Source organism: Trachurus trachurus (genome assembly GCF_905171665.1).
Source record: "Trachurus trachurus genome assembly, chromosome: 13".
NCBI lineage: Eukaryota > Metazoa > Chordata > Actinopteri > Carangiformes > Carangidae > Trachurus > Trachurus trachurus.
Window position 1 is genome coordinate 27,812,378 of NC_139892.1, and position 18,824 is coordinate 27,831,201.

The 18,824-nt window shown below is 38.4% G+C and overlaps 4 protein-coding genes across 4 annotated transcripts; all 4 read right to left on the bottom strand.

The window, feature by feature from the left end:
• Window positions 1–747: 747 nt before the first annotated feature.
• Window positions 748–3,646, bottom strand: LOC310996303 (olfactory receptor 52E8-like; the record flags this gene model as incomplete). Its single annotated transcript, XM_083985679.1, has 2 exons — window positions 748–1,686; window positions 3,584–3,646. 2 exons carry the CDS (start codon window positions 3,644–3,646, stop codon window positions 748–750), a joined length of 1,002 nt encoding a protein of 333 aa, XP_083841805.1.
• Window positions 3,647–7,258: 3,612 nt separating this feature from the next.
• LOC310996304 (olfactory receptor 52E8-like) lies at window positions 7,259–8,227 on the bottom strand (the record flags this gene model as incomplete). The annotated part of the gene is made up of 1 exon (XM_083985680.1): window positions 7,259–8,227. One exon carries the CDS (start codon window positions 8,225–8,227, stop codon window positions 7,259–7,261), a length of 969 nt encoding a protein of 322 aa, XP_083841806.1.
• Window positions 8,228–11,406: 3,179 nt separating this feature from the next.
• Window positions 11,407–12,372, bottom strand: LOC310996305 (olfactory receptor 51E2-like; the record flags this gene model as incomplete). Its single annotated transcript, XM_083985681.1, has 1 exon — window positions 11,407–12,372. The coding sequence occupies one exon, from the start codon at window positions 12,370–12,372 to the stop codon at window positions 11,407–11,409; it is 966 nt and encodes a 321-aa protein (XP_083841807.1).
• Window positions 12,373–16,923: 4,551 nt separating this feature from the next.
• LOC310996306 (olfactory receptor 52E8-like) lies at window positions 16,924–17,889 on the bottom strand (the record flags this gene model as incomplete). Its single annotated transcript, XM_083985682.1, has 1 exon — window positions 16,924–17,889. One exon carries the CDS (start codon window positions 17,887–17,889, stop codon window positions 16,924–16,926), a length of 966 nt encoding a protein of 321 aa, XP_083841808.1.
• Window positions 17,890–18,824: the final 935 nt, after the last annotated feature.

Consider the following 18,824-nt stretch of genomic DNA (forward strand, 5'->3'; position numbering starts at 1 on the left):
CCCAATAATGCTGTTCCTCAAGTCATCCAGGCGGCACATAAAACACTGTGCCACCTGAGCACCTGAAGCAGCAACCTCAGTCCATCATTGTAGGCCACTATGAGCCGCCGCGTACTGCTTTTCCTATAGCTGCACCAGAGGTGAGCTGTATACAGTTATATATATGCTATATATGTTAGCTCTGCGACAGACTGGTGACCTGTCCAGGGTGTACCCTGCCTCTCGCCCAAAGTCAGCTGAGATAGACTCCAGCTTACCCGTGACCCTAGTGCAGGATAAGCGGTATAGAAAATGAATGAATGAATTAAGTATTTTAAAATAAAATGTCTGAGTAAAACAACAATAAACAATATACATTTCACATTATAAGACAAGATGAAATAATTGTAGAACTAAAACAGATCACAATATGCTGGATAAATAAAGTAGTGAAAGTAAAAGTGCATTTACAGATGTGGTACAATGATTTGGTTCTTTACCCAGGCCATCAAGAGTGAGAGAAAGGAGCAGGTTAATTCACTAGTTGGAGTACCCCTGCATTAGGGCAGGGTGCCTCGTGGCAAATAGAAGGTTTTATAAACTGTTATTCAGAATTGGGCATGCAACACTTTAAACTTAGCAGCAAACTCTAAATGTATTCTATACTCAGGGATTGGTACATTTGAAACAGCTTTAAACAACTTAACATTTACTCGATCGGTGTTCATGTGTATAATATTTAATTGTACACTGTTTTATTCTGTTTCATCAAGACATTTTGCAAATGCCAATGTTCATAGTAAGGAGTTTCTTTTTCAAGCAGTCTTTGATGTCCTTGGTTTTGAAACAGTATATTATAGGGTTGACAGCAGCTGGCAAAAGGCTGTACAGCATCACTACAACAATGCGAACTGGAGCACTGAAAGTGTATCCCACATTATTTGCCAGGTACACAAAGCACCGTGGCATATAATACAGAAAAGTGATAAGGAGCTGTGGCATGCAGGTAGACATAGTCCTGACCCGACCCTCAGAACTGGACATGCGTATTACTGCAACAATGACAAAAAAATAAGAGAATATAATAAAACCCAGAGGTACCAACAAACTGAACATGGCAAGTCCAAGTCCAACTAGCTGAACTTTCCGTACATTCTCACATCCAAGTCCTGTTATTGATAAATGGTCACAATAGCAGTGCACAATTATATTTGAGTTACAAAAAGGCAATGCAAGAGCATCAAAAACTATACCCCACATCCATGACATTGGCATAAACCATGATATTCCACAAAGAACAGATACTGTGTTGTTTGTGAAAAGAGCTGTGTAACGCAGTGGAGCACAAACTGCAATAAAACGATCGAGAGCCATCACCATCAGGATGAAAGAATGAGTTGCCCCTAAAAAATGAACAAAATACATTTGAGCAAAGCAACCATAAAATGAAATAATGCTGTCATCTAACCAATATTTTAATATAATCTTTGGGAGAGTAACACCCCCAAACACAAGGTCGCATAATGCAAGGTGGCAAAAGATTAGGTATGTGGGTTTGTGAAGAGATCGTTCACATTTAACAAACACTAAAATAAAAGTATTTCCCACAGTGATAGTAAAGAAGAGTAAAAAAAGCAGAGCTGAAACAGGGCCATAAAGCTCCGGTAACAGTCCTGGAAATCCAACGATGAAGAAATCTTTGTTATACTGTTAATTGTTACATTAGTGAAGAACATATTCTCTTGAATTCGCAATGCATACATATCAAGCAGAAAACACAGAGAGGAAGGTATTAGGTAAGTTTACAAATATAATTGATACCACATATGCTTAAAGTGTAGCCTACTTACAATAGATATGCTTCCATTGACTTCCTGCAACATCTCATGACATCTATTGCTGAGCATTTCTTCCTCACACTAGCAATATGTAAACAGGTTGATCCCAAAGGGCTGCCCTCCGAAGCTGCACAACCTTGACATGACATGATGTATTCAATAAAGGAGTAGGCTTTTTGGTGTCCTGTTAGTGGCTTACAGCCATGGCAAATATGCAGCTAGAGTTTTAATGCGGAGCAGATGAACATACAGAATTGTTACATAAGACACGTTTAAGACAAACTCTTTTAAAAGCCCTATGTAAGTTTTTGGGATGCAACACAAAATCTCCCATGATGTTATATTGTGTTTAACTTAATTTAAATTTGGGATAAGGATTATTGACTTATTGGGAAGTTATAATTGTATTTCTACAATTAATTGTGTTTTAGAAGTAGTGTCATCTTTTAGAGAAAAAAGACTTTAGACTTTAGAAATATCGGAAATAGGTTTAACTTCTTAATAACTTAGCTACAATCATATTATTTGAGTCCTTTTATTTATTTGATTAGGTAAGTGTCAATATGTCTATTTTTAACTGACACAATTAACTGACATATACAATTAAATTTCCATATAAAATAAAAAGAAATGCAGTGGTACGTGTAATAGAAAACTGTGCCTCGGAATGTTCCGTTTGTATCAACGGTAGTAGACTATATTTTCTGAGTCTTAAAGCAGAAGTAAGTGATATATTTGTGTTAAAGCAGATATCAGTGGAATGTTTTTGTTAATATAAGTCCTAAATAGTCCTATTTTCCGTCAGCAATCACTTACATGAAGTATTTCAGCCTAAACACGAGTCTCTCCGTCACTCTGCTCTGCTGTAACCCGAGGAGAAAATTTTCCTTGTGGGATACAAGTGTTATCCAATGAGGAGAGAGAACGGCATGAAGGGCTGTGTGTGCAGCCAAGGGATGCGCGTGAATGTGGTGACGTAGCACGAGGACCAATTGATGCCTGACAAGGGCGGGGGCTGCTAACTCATGGTGCGTTCAAAGAAACTCGTACTTTGTGTTTTTCCTTCCTGTGAAGTCATACCAGTTCGATCTGGTACGAGTTCACGGGTCGGAAGTTACGAGTGGCCGTTATAGGGAACTTTCACAGACAACAGGATGGTAAAAACACGAGCTACGGGTTACCTGGAACGCTACCAAGTCGTAGTTGTGACTTGAAGCTGTAACTTACGGTTTCAAAAGCCTGCCTTGAACGCAGCATTAGCCGAAACGGCCGTGAAGCTGATATCTGCTTTAATATAAGTCTTAAATAGTTATATCTTCAGACAGCAATCACTTACATAGAGTGTTTGGACCGAAACACGGGTCTCTCAGTCACTCTGCTCTGCTCTGAGCCGAGGAGAAAACTTTTCTCGTATCCTACAGTTTTTATCCAATGAGGAGAGAGAACGGCATGCAGGGCTGTGTGTGCAGCCAAGGGACGCCGTGAATGTGGTGACGTAGGGACGAGGACTGTTATGGTGCGTTCAAGGCAACTCGTAACTCGTGTTTTTCCGACCTGTGAAGTCATACCAGTTCGATCTGGTACGAGTTCACGGGTCGGAAGTTACGAGTGGCCGTTATAGTGACTTTCACCGGTAAAACAGGTCGGAAAACCACGAGTGGGTTGCCTGGAACGCTACAAAATCGTAAGTTGTGACATGAAGCTGTAATTTACTTTCAAAAGCCTGCCTGGAACGCAGTATTAGCCAAAACGACCGGATCGCTTACTTTTGCTTTAACCAGGTTTTCCAGCTCATCACTCTTCATGGGCAGAGAGTTGATGTTTCTCATGATGACTGACGGCAAAGTAGCCTATCCACCTGCAAGCCTTCACCGCATGGCAACCACGGAAACACCTCTTCATCTCAGCTGGAATAGAAGCTTGCCTCCTTTCCCTGTAGAAACATCCATCAGTAGTTGACAAATTATGACAAAACCACAGACTATCAGTTGAAGCGCATGTTCTGAAATTAAATATACTGTAACCGGCACATAATCTGTAATTAAAGCTCCCCATTTATGATGCGTTCCATTTACATTGTTTTTTGTTTGTTTGTTTAAAAAACTTAATTTGTTGTACATCATTTGCACAATATCACAAGTGCTGAGATGACATAATGTGCTTAGAAAGGAAAATAACACAAATAAACAAATACATAAATAATGATAATATTTTTTTGCAAATACAACACCAGGGGTTAGTGTAGAAATGAAATGAGAATAGTGCAAAATATATAGAATATTATTATTATTATTATTATTATTATTATTATTATTATTATTATTATTATTATTATTATTATAAAAAAAGAGCCTTTAAATTGTGTTTAAATGTATGACACTATCTCCTTTTTAAAGGTACAAAAAAAGGTTCTAATTTTAACACTTTACATTTATGGATATAAAACAAAACAAAAACAAAAACATCATAAATATAGTCCAATATAAAACTGCAGATGCTTTGCCATAGTTTCCGAGTGTGTTCACAAGTCCAGAATCCATTTTTTACATTGCAAGGGAGTGACGTCACCCCAGAGTTCAGCCCTTTCCAGTTGTAAAACACGGAGGTCAGGAAAATTGACGATACGAAAACACAACGACAATACAATGCATTTTTGACAGGCTGATGTGTCCGGTCCAATATGGTGGCGACGTTGACGGAATATGGAACGCCATCGGCGTTTTGCACACGTTTTTAGACGCTCCATGCATTCACATGGCGTTTTGTGCGCGTTTTTCAAAGCGTTGGAAGGTCACATCTGCCGTTACTAAGCAACCAAAAGCACCTTTCACATTTTAGCATCACTGTCACCTAACCAGGTCAGGAATTAAAGGGATAGTTCAACATTTTGGCAAATTGGCCCATTGCCATAATCCCTATAGTCATAGCAGTAGGTTCATTACCTGCTGAACGCCAGAGCGGAGCAGCACGCTGCTCAGAGCTACACTACTGAGGGAATGGGAATGGGATTTCTTGGTTTCCCTCATCAAACTCATCACATACACAATCCAACAACTCCAAAACGACAAGTTGTGACCTGCACATTCACCACGCTATGAGATAATAACGGAACATTATATTATGAGACAGAGTTGTTTTCGAGGCAAATGCAGAAACTGCTGTCTGAAAATTGCCCCCGTCGGTAACGTGCATCAGCAGTTTTGCATGAATTTACCTCGAAAACAACTCAAACTATAGGGATTATGGCAAATTTGCCAAAAATGTTGAACTATCCCTTTAAGTAAATACAGAACTAACCAAATTTCAAGTACCGTACATCCCTCTCAGCAGATTCACTGCTTGATCTGTCTGTCTGTCTGTCTGTCGGTTTGAACGAAGAGTCATCTACAGTACATTGCAAGTAGAGCTATTGCTGAGGATTTCCTGCCTTTCCTTTCCTGTTTTCTTATTAGGCTACAAAACTTTGTTAATGCTAATGTCAACTGAATATTAGCAATAGGTGAAGAATAATGACCACCACACACTGATAAGACTCTACTATAATTTATTTGGCGAACAACGACGCTAATATGTGAAACAATGTGTTGTTCACCGAGTGAATTATAGTAGGGTCTCATCAGTGTGCGGTGGTCATTCTTCTTCACCTATTTTCTGTGCTCCTGCGGCTGACTAGCACCTGATGACCTGTGGCTGTCATTCGTCCCACTTCAGTGAATATTAGCACTGTCACACTGGCTAACAGACTGTAGTTTTCTGCAGTGAGAGGTTCCTCAGGAAAGATTTCTTAGCTCTTTTCATTTATGCATCGGGCCAGGCACCAACAGCATGTCATCACTTCATCACAGATAAGAACTGAAATGTAATACTATTTAAATACAGGATCGAAGTAATAGTGCATTTGTTGTCTGAAGGGGTAGTATCAATCAATCAATCAATCAATCAATCAATCAATCAATCAATCAATCAATCAATCAATCAATCAATCAATCAATCAATCAATCAATCAATCAATCAATCTTTAAAAATGTACAGCGCTTGTTCATATGTCTTGAACCAGTTGTCATTAACAAAATGGCAACACATGGACAGTTTCAAACGGTTTCAAAAAGGTTTGGGACTTTGACCCAATGTTCCCTGGTTTTAGGAAAGGAGGAGGAGGAGGAGGAGGAGGAGGAGGAGGAGGAGGCGGTACGCCGCCGGTGTTGTGCCAAAAAGAGACTGCCTGCCTGGGAAGTCGTTTTTCGGCAGGTAGTCTCTTTTTGGCACAACACCGGCAACATATTGCATATGCACTCCCGACTCCAAACGCTCTCTCTTCTTTTCCTGCTAAAATTAGGAATATGTCACGCTGCTGTTTAATACAGAGAAATATTATAACAGCAAAAACTGCGCCCAACCAACAATGTATTTTGGCACAGCTGTAGCACTTCCGTAATCAATACTGTTGTAACCATAGTAACGCAATCATTCACGGCTGCGGGCACATTCGAAGCGTTTGTTTCGTCGGCGCATGTAAACACCCAACCAGTTTACTTTGTAACCCATGGCATGTATACGCTCAAGCTGAAATCTTCAAACAGATTGATTTAAACCAAACCTTTTGAAACCGTTTGAAACTGTCCATGTAAATGTACCCACTGACATCTTTCTGAACAGTATGATAATGAAAAGTGATTTTCATTTGATAATGTGAAATATAATACTTAGCTAATTGGCACCAGGTGTGGACCTTTCCCAAAACAAACTTTTTTTTCAGCACTGTTTCAAGATATCTGCACTTACACTGATCCACTGAAAATGAGCGCTGTAACGCTGCCACAAATACACCAAAAACAGAGAAGACGACATGGAATGCTTACGTGCTGTAAACAAACTCCTAACATTGTAAGCCGGCTTAACACGCCAGTGTTCACTGATAGTTGTGCCAGTCCAAATATGTCGATCGATGCTGATTAAATTAACGTGTTTCAGGCTCAGTGTCAGAGGTTGTTGACACTGTTGTTGTTGTTAGAGTAGTGGGGCTGTGACATCGTTTCACAAAAAGACGAGTTTTGGTCTTGGTATTTTAGCTGTGGCAGTGTATCTTTTTTCTATTGTTGAATCGGTACTTCCTTTATAATTGTAACCTTGAAAAATGAATTAAAATCACACCCTTGCATAAAAGTAAAATCAAGGCCTTAGTTGTAATAGCTGAGCTCTGTAATAATGCAGAAGCAAGGTATACTGTTTTTTACTTTTGCTCACAGCTTCCATTGTATGACATAAAGTGCTGTATTTAGTAAGAAATGTCTGTCATTATCATCCAAATGTCTGCTTTTCAGTAATGACAGAGACAAATACACAAAAAATGGAATTAACACATGTTACTTTATTTAAAAATGTATTTGTTTCATACAGTCAGATTTTTTTTTGTAACATCATAGAGTTGATGACTGATATTATTAGACAGAAAACTTTATCTCTATTCCAATCTTTGTTGTTTTCACCTTCTTCATCAAAGTCTGTTTGATATCCTTAGTCTTAAAACAATATATGATTGGGTTAACAGCAGCAGGAAAAAGACTGTACAACAGTATCAATAAAATGCGAACATCTAAACTGAAAGAAAATCCAATAGTGTTAGCAACATAGACAAAACATCTGGGCAGGTAAAAAAGACAAGTGATAAATATTTGTGGAGTACAAGTTGATAAGGTCTTTTTGCGGCCGGCAGCATTGGACATTTTCAAAATAACCACTATGATGGAAAAATAGGAAAATAAAATGAATGCAAGTGGAACCAAGAGACAAAACATTGCCATACAGAGAGTAGTGACCTGTACAATTTTAACATCTTCACCACATGCCTGGCTTGTTATAGAAATGTGGTCACAGTAGCATTGAGCAATGACATTTGATTTACAGAATGGTAAAGTGAGTGCTTGCAGTACAATAGTCATCATTAAAGACACAGGTATGAACCATGCAAACCCACAGAGCACAGATATGATGTTGTTTGTGATTAGGACAGGGTAACGCAGTGGTATACAGATTGCAATAAAACGATCGAGAGCCATTACCAACAAAATAAAAGAAGTCACTGATCCTAGATAGTGGACAAAGAACATCTGTGTAAAACAGCCATAAAATGAAATGGTGGTGTCACCAAACCAGTACTTTGATAAGATCTTCGGCAGAGTCACAGTGCCAAATGTTAAGTCATTCAGTGCCAGGTGACAAAAGACCAGATATGTTGGTTTTTGCAGTGACTTCTCATAGAAAACAAATGCTAAAATGAAAATGTTCCCTATTGCAATGGTAAGGTAGACGACAAAAAGCAGAGCTGACACAGGTCCATAATACTGTGTTGAAAGTCCAGGGAAACCAAGGATTAAGAAGCTTCTCATCCTTGTCACATTGGTGTTTATCATTATCACCTATATTTCACAATCAGCACAGAGAAAAAGAAATCAGTGTAAGTCATAGGTCAAAAATCATTACTGCAACATAACAAAATAAATATTTTACATGACCTAATACAGGACATCCATAAAACGATTAATATCAAAAAATACAAGCTATTTCTACAAGCTTACAACCTTCTTTAAGGGGAAGATTTGATCTCCTTTCTGTTTCATAGGATTATAGTTTTAGAGTACAGTCAATTATTAATTAATTACTTGATAATATATATTTATTAATTTTTTTTAAGTATATTTTTTGGCTTTTTGCCTTTATTTGATAGACAGGAAAGGGGGAGGCAGAGAGAGGGGGAATGACATGCAGGAAAGGGCTGCCCGACACGGGATTTGAACCAGGGCCGCCTGCGGTGAGGACTGTAGCCTCTACATGGCTTTACCCACTGCGCCACGCACCACCCCACTTGATAATATTTTTAGTTCACAATAAAACAATGTAGACCCTTATTGCAGACCAAATGGTGACTACATCACATTCCTCACTTCTCTCTCCCTGACTAGAATCTATTATAACCAAAACTGCATAAAAGTATTTGTCATATCAACTACTGTGAACTACTTTACTCATACTTGTTGACACAAGTATAAATCTTCTTTCAACTCATGGATTATCTTAAAGTGTAGCTACAACAAATAAAAAAGACATATACAATATAATTACAATAAAATATGGTTTTAGTGTGTTCCATGTACAACCTAAGTAAGAGTCTTACCTTTCAGATTTCAGGTTAGCAACTAAAAGATGAGTGCCCTACCTGCGTCATGGCTAATATCTGCTCTTCTCAACATCTGACCATGCCTATCCTCAAAGGAGCATGCACCGTCGAGTTCCCTAGTGATACTTAGGGTGATACTTTTTTCTTGCAACTGGTTCGGGGAGGAATACACCCATGAGGGTGGAAATTGTATTTTGTCCTGGTAGATTACAGATAGAAATGTTAAAGTGTAAAAGTGGCAATAAATTGGAATAAAATTGACTAAAAAAGGTGTGATGCAGTTTTATACCATCAAATAAAGGCAAAAAGTGTAATGCAATTATTATAGCATCTTTGGCACACATTGCAGTATAATGTTTTGCCATTTGGCAACTGTTTCTGATGGTTTCTTTACTACGCTGTGTCATTTTCTGGTTCTTACTGTTCATTTCAATAGAAGACTACTGTTTACAAGCTGTCTTAATCATATCAACCAACAAGTTATCAAATCACAACCAACAACCAAAAAATGAAATTCAGTCATTATTGATTCACCCTCATGCTGATGATGGGTCCATGCCTATGTTCCCACAGCCTTACAGGGTATGTTCCCACAGCCCTATGTTCCCACATTTGAGATTTATCACACGGTGCATGTTCTCCTGCTACGACACCTCCGTGTGAATACATGTGGAAAGATGTCTACGGGTGTGATGTTATGTGTACAAAATGGTGTACAGTATGTACGGAGGTGGAAATAGTTATCCTTCTAAAGGACGATAAAATCTAAAATCTAATCTACTAATAATATATCCACGGTGTTACTTAAATAAGTATCCGTACGATCTAGATATTGTTATTGTTACCGAGTAATATGTGTGGTGTGCAAAATAAATGAAATATGAAGTCAGAAGTCTTTTATTGTTATAACATGTAAACATATTAGGAATTTGAGTTGGTGGGACAGTAGTGTGGTTTAGACAACAGGTGCAAAACAAGACAAGACAGTGGATAAGGCAGTGCAGTGAAGCATACCTGTCAAGTTTTGGATTTGAAAATAAGGGAAATTTTCCGGCGCCCGCCAGGAGCCATCCCACCACCCCAACCAAGCTCCAGTATCCCTTACATTTCAAGACAGCTGTACAAGAAAGCTAAAATCACTAGGCCTACTTGTCAACCACTTACAAACTACAATTGGCTGTATGCACAGCTCCACTACTCCCTGAACTTCAGTCAGCTCCTTCAATTCCTGTCTTTCATTATTGGACATATTCAATCGTGTCTGATCATTGTTGTTGTGACTACTGAGGTCAGGCACACCTGGACATTTTAGCCTAAATTAAAACACAAAAGGGTATATGAAGAGAGGATGAAATCAGTCTAAAATTCATGTGGGAACATAGGGGAACACAAGGCTGATTAGGACAGGGTCATTTTCAGTGAAAATGTATGTAAGCAATTTTCATAAAATAACATAGGTACAAAGGTTATTTATGAAGAAACCAGTTTAAATTGTTTGTTGTTTTGAATTTTATACATGGGGGAACCAAGGTTTGAGCCATGATCATTAACTACCTTCCTGGGATGATAATATCCATTGGTATCCATGTACAGTTTTACTTTTTTTGTTTTGTTTTACACCCCCCACCCCCCTCCACCTTTTTGTTATTTATTATGGCTATAGACCGTTTCAGAGAGTATAAACAAATACAGGTGTTACCAAGGATACTAATTAAGGCTCCATTCCATTTAGTGTACCAGAGCGTTTTCTAATGAGCCACACCTGTCTTTGTTTATACTCTCTGAAAGGGTCTATATTATTATTCTGTTATTACTTTATTATTATTATTATTATTATTATTATTATTATTATTATTATTATTATTATTATTATTATTGTTATTATTATTATTATTATTATTATTATTACTTCTATTCTATATTATTATTAGGTGACATTTGACCAAGCTGTGTGACCACTGGCAACAATTGTTGCCAATCATAAAAATATAATTTTCTTCAAAACAAGTACAAAATTGAAAAAATAAATACATAACATGATTCAGAGGGACTCAACTGATAAAATGGTATGCCTTACAACTCCAAAAAAACAAACAAAAAACTGGGAACAAATGGGTTAAAACAATAGGAGCAAAGACAATATTTTTAAATCACATATTTTGTTTGTGGTCTCTTTCTGAGAGGTGATGCTTCTCAGTTTACCACATTTTGCTTGACATTTAATAGCATTCCCATGCTGTGAAATTGCGAAAAAAACAAATGACTCTGTTGGCGGTGGGTGGAAATATACAATTAAATTTGGTAGTCAACTTTAAAAACCACATTGTAAGAGTGCAGTTTGTCTTTTATGTCACAGACATGTCTGGATCAAATATATTGTGTTATGTGCATTCTGCCTCACCAGTCAGCTTTACATTAATTCAAAAGTTTTATCTCTATCCCAATCTTACTTTTCCTCAGCTTCTTCATTAACATCTGCTTGATTTCGCGCGTCTTAAAACAATATATGACTGGATTAACAGCAGCAGGAAAAAGACTGTACAACAGTATCAATAAAATGCGAACATCTAAACTGAAAGAAAATCCAACAGTGTTAGCGACATAAACAAAACACCTAGGCAGGTAAAAAAGACAAGTGATAAATATTTGTGGGGTACAAGTTGATAAGGTCTTTTTGCGGCCGGCAGCATTGGACATTTTCAAAATAACCACTATGATGGAAAAATAGGAAAATAAGATGAATGCAAGTGGAACCAAGAGACAAAACAAAGCTATACAAAGAGAAGTGACTGCAACTATTTTAACATCTTCACCACATGCCTGACTTGTTATAGAAATGTGATCACAATAGCATTGAGCAATGACATTTGATTTACAAAATGGTAAAGTAAGGACATGGAGTACAACAGCTACCATTAAGGGCAGTGGTATGAACCATGCAAACCCACAGAGCACAGATATGATGTTGTTTGTGATTAGGGCAGGGTAACGCAGTGGTATACAGATTGCAATAAAACGATCGAGAGCCATTACCAACAAAATAAAAGAAGTCACTGATCCTAGATAGTGGACAAAGAACATCTGTGTAAAACAGCCATACAATGAAATGGTGGTATCACCAAACCAGTACTTTGATAAGATCTTCGGCAGAGTCACAGTGCCAAATGTTAAGTCATTCAGTGCCAGGTGACAAAAGACCAGATATGTTGGTTTTTGCAGTGACTTCTCATAGAAAACAAATGCTAAAATGAAAATGTTCCCTATTGCAATGGTAAGGTAGACGACAAAAAGCAGAGCTGACACAGGTCCATAATACTGTGTTGAAAGTCCAGGGAAACCAAGGATTAAGAAGCTTCTCATCCTTGTAAAATTGGCAATCATAATTTCAATTTTCAGTAAAAAAAAAAAAAAAATCACAGACAAGACCTTTCAGAAGTGAACTTGAGAATAGGCTGCAAACACACCATCTAGTTTAAATGAGATAATAAAAACGTAACTATTCAAAATGATACTTTTGAAATTCACTCGCGCAAACATGTCTCTAATGCTGTCCCATACTCGGCCTGAAAAGGGCTCTTACGATACTTTCCAGAGGGAAGTGCAGTTCAGAGAAAATCAATACAATGTCTGGATGCCAGGTGATGCCTGCCTTTTGTTAAGTTTGTACAGTACACAGTACATGTCCTCAGAGGATAAAATAAAATATAATGAAGGGTTTCATTTTTGACTCCCTAACCCTAAATGTTTGCCTAAATATTTAGAAATATGCAAATCACCTCCCGTCTGCGGCTTTGGACACGCCTATGCTCATTCATTTAATTTCATTATTGAACATGTCAAGAGTAAAAACAAAACAAACAAAATAACAAAAATAAAAACAATGAATAAATGTATATTAATAATCATCATCTCTAAAGAAGGTGCCTGTCATGTTCAAAAGGGGTAAGAAGAAGTTAAAAACTTTTCTGGTCCCACCCCCTTCTGCTATATAATACTAATAAAAATAAGAAAAGTTATGAAAAACAGTCATAGTAAAATATACATTATACATGTAGAGGCTTCTCAAAATGGTGAATGTGAAGGAGAGGTGGCCGAGAAGAGAAATGAGAAAGTCATGAAGACTTTGACTGCAACATATTACATATTGCAATGATGTGTTTAACTTCAGGAACATATTAATGAATGCAGACACTTACTTTTTACGATATCAAAGCACAGGAAATCTCAGTGTTTGTGAGTAACACCCTTGTTTGTCACTTGAAACACTTCATCTTTTAGGCCAGCTTGTTCCTCTTGCTCTGGTCAGAAAATGCTCACTTTTCCTGTTATGGTGAAAAATAGCAATCAAAAGTGATGAACCTACTTTGTTATTTATTGCTTTTAACTTCGGAAGTCACAATTTTGCAGCACATGTTGTCAAATTGATGACATGATTTCTGAACTAACCCTAACCCTATGTTTTTGCATTTGTTCTCTTAAGTTACATTGTCTTGAGCCCTCAGGGCCACCATAGATCCATAGAAGTTAGGGAAAGAAAGCACAAAATGTATGTCTTTCTGGTCTTTCCACACCTCACAATCCACCTGACCACAGTTTATATAAGTATTAAGTATGGGTTATTTTAGATAGATTGAGTTGATTTCAAGCCAGGGATTCGGCATTCTAAAAAGCTGTTTTGATAAGACTAAAGCAATGATTATAAGGACTTTAAACCCTGGCTCCTGTAAGGGTTTGGTAGTTTGTCACTTGGTGAAAAGTCATCAGCATAGATGTGTGTGTGCACATGACCATGACCTTTGCCTTAGCTGACTATGAAGACTAGGGTCTGTGTCGTCTCGTCCACCAACACACACCCCTCTTCACAAGTGTCCCTCCTCACCATACATAATTAATGTTGGAATAAACATGTTGGCAGATGATCAAAAACAGACTGTAATTTCCAGGGCAGGACTTTGCAGAATCTGACATTTGTGCATCTACCTTATTCCTGGGGTTGTTGCTGTAGAAACGATAATGGGTGCAACTTCCTGTGAGACACCGGAGGTATCAGTAAGCCATTGGCTAACCGTGGTTGCTAGTGGTTTTCATTTCAGGTAGCGGTTTGTTCCAAAGTTTTCAGACTGTTTTCTGTTTTCTCAGTTCATTATGTAGACGATTGGGGCAGTTCATGTGGTGATCATGGTGGTGAGCGCTCGTATTTAAAAATCAGCGCAACTGCAGAGAGAGAGAGCAGCGCTGTTTGGTTGACCCGTCTGCAGCTTCTGAATGCTTTGCCCAGAGGACTTGAACTGTTTGGGACGAGTCAGACCAACAGGTCCGAGTAGCCACGTCATTGGGGGCAGGAGATCGGGAAGTGGATGGGGCTGAACGGGGAGAGAGGCCTCACTGAGTGTGTGTGTTGTGAGACAGGAGTGAGGGGGAGCGCCGCCTGTCACAGAGAGGAGAAATGCATTGTAATGAATGTAATGAAACAATAGCAACACATGTATGTTATGTCTTTCTGATTAGAATAAACATTAGGCTAAACAATGGCTTTTTTTTACTACAACTTTGTGGGGGGTTGGGGGTGGTACTCTGTAGGGGAAACACTGAGAATGATCATTAAAACAACCAGAACAATCCACATTTACCTTCCAAAGTATGGCAGCAGCATGGCTGCAAGATCTGTCTTGGCCTGCAATACATTAACACCCTGCTGTTTGTATTTGACCTGATGTTGAAACTAAGACCCAGGGCTTTCCGCGACGGTCCTTCTAACTGTATAGACACTGATGTGCTTTTTAAAAAATTTCCAGAGCTAGAAGATAGTTAGGCAGCGGTATTATGATATTGTCTCGTTTGAGCTGCAACAGGTGGTGTTATCACATGTTTTATATCTCTAACGCTGGAAGAAAATGAATTAGCATGTACCGTTACCATGTAAACAAACGCGATTCCGGTGCCCATAATTCACACAAAGCCTCATCGGGGCTAGGAATTAATATGCAACATCACACTAACAGCTGTCAGTATCTGACTCTGAGTACTGCACCCTGTTCACAAATCTTGGCCGAGTCCAAACACTCTTTTTTTTCAAGAGTGTTAAAGAAGTGTTTCCAAATTCCATTTCTTTGAATACCTGACACTTGTTTGGTTCCATATCATCTTTGAGTGTGCATGCACCGATCATGGAGGTCATGGAGTCTGTTATATCTTCATCACTCACAGCTGGGGCTGTCCCAAACGATTATTTTTCTCCCGATTAATCTATCGACTATTTTTTCTGATTAGAAGATTAGTCTAACGATTACTTTTTTGACTAATCTAACGATTATTTTTTTTGGTTGACGATTAGTCATTTACAAAAAAACATTTCTGAACACTTCTCTTATTTAGATTCTTCAGATGCTCTTTCTGGTGTGCATTCCTCTTCATAATCTTTTTTTTTTAGAGGGGGAAAACTGTGCCAAATCAGTTTGCTTTAACCTGTAAAATAGACAGATAAAGCAGAGTGCACACTGAAATATTAGCACAATGATTTTGAATAGGCATATTTATTTAGTCATGGAGCAGTCAAACCAGTGTTTCCTCTAGGATTTTTTTAAGCCGGGGGTGGAGAACATCACCCTCACTTACGATCTGCATGCTGTGCGGGGGTGCACAGAGAGCAGCAGCGGAGTAGATAAAAAAAAAAAAAAAAGATAACACGAGGAAATGTTTACATCTATGCAGTGGAACCAGTACAGTGTTTCCCACAGGTTTACAAGGAGACTGTGGCGGGTGGTTGCATCTTTTACCGCGCACTGCTGTCATGCATGCGCCCTTCTCTCTGTGTGTGTGTGTACGCCAATAACAGCAAATGAGTGCTATGCGGAGATGAATGAATGGAACGATATTGCTGCTTCAGGTGCTTGTTCTTCGCCGTGGTGCTGCTGTGGTACGCCATTTCTGTTTTTCTGCTGCACGTGTTCACACCTCGACGGTGTGTTGTCATGGATGTATTATATTATCTTATAATAGATAATAGATCCATATGTGTTGTACGTGTCGACGTATTTACGTCATCGACGTAATCGATTAGGTAGATTAATCGGGACAGCCCTACCACAGCATTTTCTTTCTTCTTTACTGAGGGATAAACTGTAACTCAACCTAACACCCCCCTGTGGATCAAAGACCACTCACACAGTCTACCCAAACATAACAAAGTTTTAGTCAATTTTGACAAGAAAGCCAATCCGTAGCCTACATTATTTTCATAGTTTCATAGTATTTTGCTTTCTTCACAGTTTTTATGTTATGTTGTTCCATTAGAATTTTAGACAGTAGAATCCTTTAGGCCGAGTTCAGACTGCAGGCGCCCCCCACATGTTCCCACATTTCTAACCTTTGTTGTCACTGAAAATTAGGCCCTATGTTCCCACAGCCCTTTGGTCCCACCATTGGTTGGGTTTAGGCAATGAAGAAAGGAGTTGGTTAAGTTTAGTAAAAAGACCAGGTAGAGGCTAGACAGGCCAGATAGATTAGAGTCCAGATAAGTAGAGAGAGTCCAGTGGGAATATAGGGCTGAGGGAACATAGGGCTGTGGGAACATAGGCACACTCCCGTGTTTTGTATGTTACATATTTGTTTATTTATATTATTTATTTACATATTTGTTCCCATTCATGTGAATACCACATGAATGGGATAGGTGTGTCACATTAACCATACATACATACATAGATCTGTCTAGGTCGTTGTCTTTCAAACAGCATTTTAAATTATTTGGTAGAACTGTATAATGTTTTAATTCATAAAACAACTAACCCATAACACCATAAAGTCTCTTGTACATATATCTTGTAGTCTCAGGTACATGATACAATAAAAGTGGTTTAGATAGTAAAACATTTTTTGTTTGATTTATGAAGATGTGATTAGGCTTAGATGCACAGACTCACATTCTGTTCATTACTGTGAAACTTGCTTCATTCCAACTTTAGCATTTTTCAACTTCTTCATCAAAATATCTTTGATATCCTTGGTTTTGAGGCAATATATGATTGGATTAACAGCACAAGGAAGAAGACTGTACAGCAAAATCAATGAAATGCGGAAGTCTAAACTGAAGGAATATCCTACAGCACCTGCCAAATAAACGAAACATCTTGGTAGGTAATACAGGCATGAAATGAATAACTGTGGTGTACAAGTTGATAAGGTTTTGTGCCGACCATCTATGTTTGGTATTCTGAAAACAACTGTAAAGACAGAAATGTAGGAAAAAATGATAAATGAAAGTGGAAGCAAGAGAGAAAACATTGCAAGAACAAGAGCAACATTCTTAACATGTTTAACATTTTCACCACATGCTAGGTTTGTAATTGAACCGTGATCACAATAACATTGCACAATAATGTTAGAACTGCAATAAGGCAAGGTAACTGCATGTAATACTACTGCCATCATTCTAATAAATGTCCCAATCCACGAAAACCCACAAGCAATAGAAATGATATTGTTTGTAATTAGGACAGGATATTTTAAAGGTAGACAAACTGCAATGAAACGATCCAGAGCCATAATTAACAGAAGAAGAGAATTAATAGCTCCCAAAGAATGAACAAAATACATCTGAGTGAAACAAGCACCAAAAGACGATATCTTGTTATCCCACCAATATCTGGAAATAATTCTTGGCAAAGTCACTGTCCCAAATAACAAATCATTCATCGCCAGATGACAAAAGATCAGATATGATGGCTTGTAAAGACGCCTCTCAAACCCAACAAAAACTAAAATGAAAATATTCTCGGCAAGGATAACCAAGTAGGCAAAGAAAAAAAGAGCTGATACAGGTCCATAATATCTTGGGTGAAGCCCTGGGAATCCAAGTATCACAAAGTCTTTGATTGTTGTTATGTTTGTGTAAATCATTCTAATTCATTCATCTAAGTCAACCTCCAGTTGGTCATTTGTTTTTTCTCTTGCCTTGGAAAATAAACATTTTTCAGACGAATCAAGCTGACATCTCATCCCAGCTTTTATATGCTCATTTTAAACCTGTACCTGCCCCTGCATAGAGGAGGTGTCAACTCATGTTTCAGTTTCAGTGGTAGAATGAAAGTTGATCAAATTATAGGTATATATTATATTTTTGCCAAGTTCATCATGGATATCTAACATCATACATACATTAAAATCTAATTTCCCCAAACAGTAACTTTCATCAGACTAGACTTGATTAGATACACTGGATACTGTGTATGTCACTGGTGTGTATGTATGGTATAGTATGCTGATCTGGACATGGTTTGTTGGGTTTGAATACAAATTATTTAATTATTTAAGCGAGCGAGGACAAGCGTCGGTGAAGGCCCTATTCTTTTTTGTCTGAAAGGGTCGCATTTTGGGGGGCCTGAACATGCTCGAAAACGCATGATTCTTGGCACACACGTAGGGACTGGCGAAAATTTACGTATTTTAAAGGAGCTTGAGGCAAGATCAAGGAATAAAACTCATTAGCGATACAACGGCCGTAGCGGCCGTCACGGTTACTGCAGCCATCAGCCAAGCTGGTGCGGGAGCGCGCATCAACTCTCCACAGCAGTGCAGCTGATGCTGTGACAGTGACACTGTGGCTGAATTGGAAACGGCATAACGTTACTATACCAGTGTTTTCCATTAATCAGCCGCCACAGTTTCGTTTGGGTCCGCCGCAGCAGTCTCTCACAGAAAAAAAGAACAGCTTTCACTATCTCTCATCTCTGCCAGTCAGCCCCTCTACCTGCTGTCTCTCTCACGACACACACACACACACACACACACACACGTCGCGCCTGGCTGTTAATAAACAGTAAATGCGCCATGCC